A 4,753-nucleotide genomic window follows, 5' to 3' on the forward strand; every position below is an offset into this window, starting at 1 on the left:
TCAGGCATTCATAGCAATTAGACTTCAGATATTGGAAGATAATCAACAAGACCTCACAAAATTGCACCGCAACTACAACTCAGGAAGTTCACATGCAAAATTATTTTAAAGTTAATGAACCATGGCATATTGCTAGTTAGAAACAAAACCAAGTAGCTTGCAGTGAATTTCTGTGATTCAGAAGGCTTTTGACATAGACCTTCTGACTCATCCAAATCGGTGATTTGGCAATCCACAATTGTCAACTCTATTAGCTTCAATAATTTGTAAATAGTCAACAAGAAGTTTGAGATCTTGGGAAGAGATAAACCAAAGTGTGTACGAAGATCCCATATTCAAAGCTATACAACTAAACCGTCTTTCGGCTTGGCAGACATCTAGTCTAACAACGTGAGATGTGTCAAATAGAGAGGCATAGCCTGATCCGAAAGCGCTAATTCAGTTCAGACAGACTTTATTCAAGAATGTCTTTGCCGAGAGAATGAATCAAAAAACAAGTGCAAAGTTTCAGAGCTGTGAATAAACCATAAGGAAAGAAGAGATGTTTCATGCTCAACCTTAAAGCCCTCTACGCTACAGGATCCATTGTTTATAGCAACTATCTATGTATAATTGTACATAAGTTAGGGCAAAGGATCCACACATCATAGAGCAAAACTCACCATAATAAAATTTAATCTTCATGCATATGAACACTAGAGTTTGCATTGCTTGACAAGTTGAGGAAGAAGATGTCGTATTACTAAATTGCGAACCTAAGTTTGAGTGTGAGAGGCCATGGGAACAACACTTGATATCGTCGCTCATTCTCATTTCCTCATAGCTAATTCATTAAAATGTCCATTCTCTCCTGGTTTTAACAGTCAAGATATTAATTTTATTGAGATGCAGTTTTATTTAAGTTTAACAAGGGAACTACACTTTATTCACACAAACTTGCCTCTAGAGATCCACAAAACATATACAACAGTGTATTTTGAATTTTAGAACAGCTATACTCTATGGATGGGAAATAACTTTGGACTAATCCACACAAAAGAATTGAATGTCAGCTCTCATATCAATAACTATACTAATTTACCAACAACAAAAACTTGCAATTCACTCACATATCAATAACTATACCAATAACAAATTGTAAGTCATCAACCTGACCCGAAGAACAAGTAGAAAACAATTACAACTTAGGAATCCACCGTATAACAAGTCAATAGCACCTCAAGACTTAATAAACCATAGCACAACGCTACAGCTTTAAAAGTTTGGCTGATAAATCATAAACAAAACCAAGTAGCTTTCTCTTGATTTCCATGATTCAGAAGATATAGAACATAAACCCTTTCATCATCCATTGTCATCCACAATAATTCAAGGATTTGAGGGTTGAGCTTTCTGGAAACAGTTAACCAAAAAGTGTACGAAAACACATTTAAAGCTATACAAACAGAAGAGAGTCTTTGAGCTCGGCAGACATCTAGTCTAACAAATGTAACATGATCCTCTATATAATACAGGCAGGCAAGAACAGGATCCATTGTTTGCAATTACTAAAATTTATCAAGTACCAGTCTATGTACACAAGCAAGGCCAAAGAAGATCCGCTAATCATCATGCATATGAGCATTTGAGTTTGCATTTCCTGATGAAGAAGTAGTCGTTGATGATGAATTTCCATTACTAGATTGGGTACCTGATGAAAACAAACCACTCAAAGGCCATGGAAGCGACACTGGAAAACGTCGACCATTTTCATTCCTTGTATCACTACTCTGAGCAGCATTTGTGTTATCAGTTACATTCCCAACTTTTGATTCATCAGAGGGTAACTGATGCCTACAGACTGGACAGGTACTATGAAGCTCCAACCACGGTAAGATACACCCGCTATGAAACTTGTGCTTACAAGGCATCTCTTTGGCTTCAGTCCCAATCTCAAAGTCTTCCAAGCACACGGAACACTGCATCGTCTCATCAATTTTCACCGCGGGCAACGCCTCTACAACCTCTTTTTGAGCTGGTGGAGTACCATACCTATTCGGATCATTCTCAGCCAAATGTTGCAGCAACATGTCTAAACCAGGACCAATGAAATAATCACCCAATGAGCCAATGGGTCGGTCATTATTATCCGAATCATAAGAACCCTGCACAATGATGGTTTGATTGAATGGATTTACAAGTATCACACGCTCCTCGCCATCCCTACCTGCCTCCCTACTATTTTCACCGTCAGCATTCTCCATTCCAGCTCGAATACTTTGCAAGAGCTGGAGAATAGTGGTGGAGTTCCTCCTCCGCCTATTCATTATAGATGCCAGCTCAGGATCAAGTTCTGTCTCCCCACCTTCACGAGTATGATCATCATCATCATCACTATCAAATTCGAGATGATGCCTAAACCTAGAGCGACGACGAGGATTGCTCATCATGCCTAACAAGATTGGCGCCCAAAGTGATAGGGCCCGATCGGAGTCAGACCCTCCAAAATCATTTTCAAGGGCAGTTTCTGATCCCATTTCCTCGACAAAACCTTGTTGACAAATGGGACATTTTAACTCCACCTCCAACGTGGGGTCCACCCTCCTTGAACACTGATGACACCAATATCTTGATGCTCCTCTTCCATCCATTTTAATCTTCTTTCTGTCAAACAAACAACAGATAAATTCATAAAAATTTCAGCCCCTCATTCCAAAAAAGAAAAAAAATACTATAAAAGAGAAAAATGGATATGGAGAATTGAAAAAACAAATAAAAGAACGTAGCAAGAGAGTATAAAAGTTTGAGTCTAATCAACAACAAATAGTTCATGAAACATTTAGCCCCTTGAAAAAAAAATACACAAAAGAAAATCCAACAAGAAAATCGATTTTTTTAGGAAAAAGCAAGAACGACTGAGTCTAATATTAACAAGATCCTAGCATCAAATATTAGGGCCTTTTTTTTCTGTCAAACAAAAAAATAAGCATCAACAAGAAAAAGTTCATAAATATTTGAACCCTTAAAAAAAAAAAAAAAAAAAAAAAAAAAAAAAAAAAAAAAAAAAAAAAAAAAAAAAAAAATTCAAAAAAAAATGGAGAAAAGCCATATCATGTTGCTGAGGAAGAATCTAAGCTTAGGTGATCTTACCTTTGTTTAAGAAGCTGGAAGGAGATTTTAGCAAAATTGCAGAGCTGAAAACAAGAAAAACAAAACACTATTTGAAACAATTTTTGCAGATCTAGCTCAAAGTTAGAGATACAAAGATATATAAATGTACAAATTAAATAATTTTAAATGGGGTTTAAATACCTAATAAACAGTTTTTTGAAGAAACAAAGGGTAGGTAAAGATGTGAAATAAATAACAGAAGGCTCTGGAAGCTTCAAGAAATAGCATGAAAGTTGTGATTCTTTCTTTATCCAGCAGCCATAGATGATTATAACAAAGAAATGGATATTAAATTAAAAATAATAAAAATGGAGAAGTCAACAAATTAAAGCGAGAAGATAACTCTAAAAACGTGTACACGTTAACATACACAAATAAATTAATACCAGAAAAATAACTTCAAGAGGGACTCGCTCTCTGTATTTCTTTTTTCCTGATTTTGTTTGTTTGTTTGTGAGCTTCTTTTCTGAGTTTAACGCGTTTTTGTGTTTCTCTTTTATGTGGGGCCTACATGATTCAGCGACAACCCCACTTGCCTTCTGATTTATGGATTTAAACAATTAGCCGTTTAATTTACTCCTTCATTTTTTTTATTTTATATATTACTCTTACCATTCAAAAAGTGGTGATTCTAACAAGTTTAAGAAGTAAGGCATATAATTTTGGTTGGAAATCAATTATTCCCGCCAGCTTTATGTTAAAAATTAAATTAACTTTTCAATTTTAAATATATACATTCTTCTCTTCCTTTTTCTAAAATCCGATGTTCAAGGTAAGAAAATGGAAAAAAAGATAACAGAGGATATTGTATTACAAGTTAGCGATTTATCTATTTGCATTGTGAATAAATTTAGAATAAAAATAATTATAGGTAAAATACATAAGGTGGTTAAAAAAAAATTTTAAAAAAACGCAAAGCTAATTAATCAATTTCATGAAAAGTGAAAAACATACAAAAAAAGAGAATAAGATGTTTTGTAGAAATAAAGTTTCTACAAAACTTATGTTTAAATAAAGTTCATATATTTAAATACTATATTATAATCATGCTTTTTTTCTTCTTTTGTTTTTGCAGTATAACTGCTTAGTTAGTTGCTGAAGGGGACTGTATGGACCATTTTTCTTTATATTCTACCGTTATGCACATGCCATCTCCTCCATTATTTCATTACAATCATTAGCTTGTGACTAGAAGATACTTTTTTCCTTCTTTTTTTTTATTCTAAAAGAAATATAATTTTCTGATATTATTGAAGAACATCTATAGACAGATGTTATACGTTCTTTTTTCCAGAATAATATCTGATTGCACAAAATTCAGTTTATTTTCCTTTAGAAATTTTTGAATCTCCTTGTAATTACTTATTTTTGGAGGATATCTTGAACTGCTTGTTCCTCTTCTTCAAATTAAGAGGGTAATTTTTTGCATACATGGAACTGCAAAAGAATTTTTAAAAAATAAAATAAAAAGAGACTACAGGTTGTTGCAACTTCATCTCCTCTATCCAAATGCTTTATAGTTTATTTTTAAATTAAAAATAGTCAATTCTGCAGTGAAGTTCTCTTCTTGCTTCTCTTTTCTCTATTCATGGGCCAACATTTT

At 33.9% G+C, this 4,753-nt stretch overlaps 1 protein-coding gene across 2 annotated transcripts; it reads right to left on the minus strand.

Moving 5' to 3' along the window:
• Nucleotides 1-1,323: 1,323 nt before the first annotated feature.
• On the minus strand, nucleotides 1,324-3,629 carry LOC107761015 (E3 ubiquitin-protein ligase SIRP1). 2 transcript variants are annotated; one of them, XM_016579169.2, is made up of 3 exons: nucleotides 3,537-3,629; nucleotides 3,130-3,173; nucleotides 1,324-2,643 (listed from the first exon to the last, which is right to left on the minus strand). In XM_016579169.2, the coding sequence occupies exon 3, from the start codon at nucleotides 2,628-2,630 to the stop codon at nucleotides 1,602-1,604; it is 1,029 nt and encodes a 342-aa protein (XP_016434655.1). In that variant the 5' UTR covers nucleotides 2,631-2,643; nucleotides 3,130-3,173; nucleotides 3,537-3,629; the 3' UTR covers nucleotides 1,324-1,601. The 2 variants fall into 2 exon arrangements, with proteins under 2 accessions (XP_016434655.1, XP_016434654.1); XM_016579168.2 differs by having other exon boundaries at nucleotides 3,292-3,538.
• Between the last annotated feature and the right edge of the window lie 1,124 nt (nucleotides 3,630-4,753).

Source organism: Nicotiana tabacum, chromosome 19 (genome assembly GCF_000715075.1).
Source record: "Nicotiana tabacum cultivar K326 chromosome 19, ASM71507v2, whole genome shotgun sequence".
NCBI lineage: Eukaryota > Viridiplantae > Streptophyta > Magnoliopsida > Solanales > Solanaceae > Nicotiana > Nicotiana tabacum.

Bases quoted from the DNA above. Each gene is read 5' to 3' on its own strand.
- LOC107761015 (XM_016579169.2), bottom strand. From the start codon at position 2,630: ATGGATGGAAGAGGAGCATCAAGATATTGGTGTCATCAGTGTTCAAGG.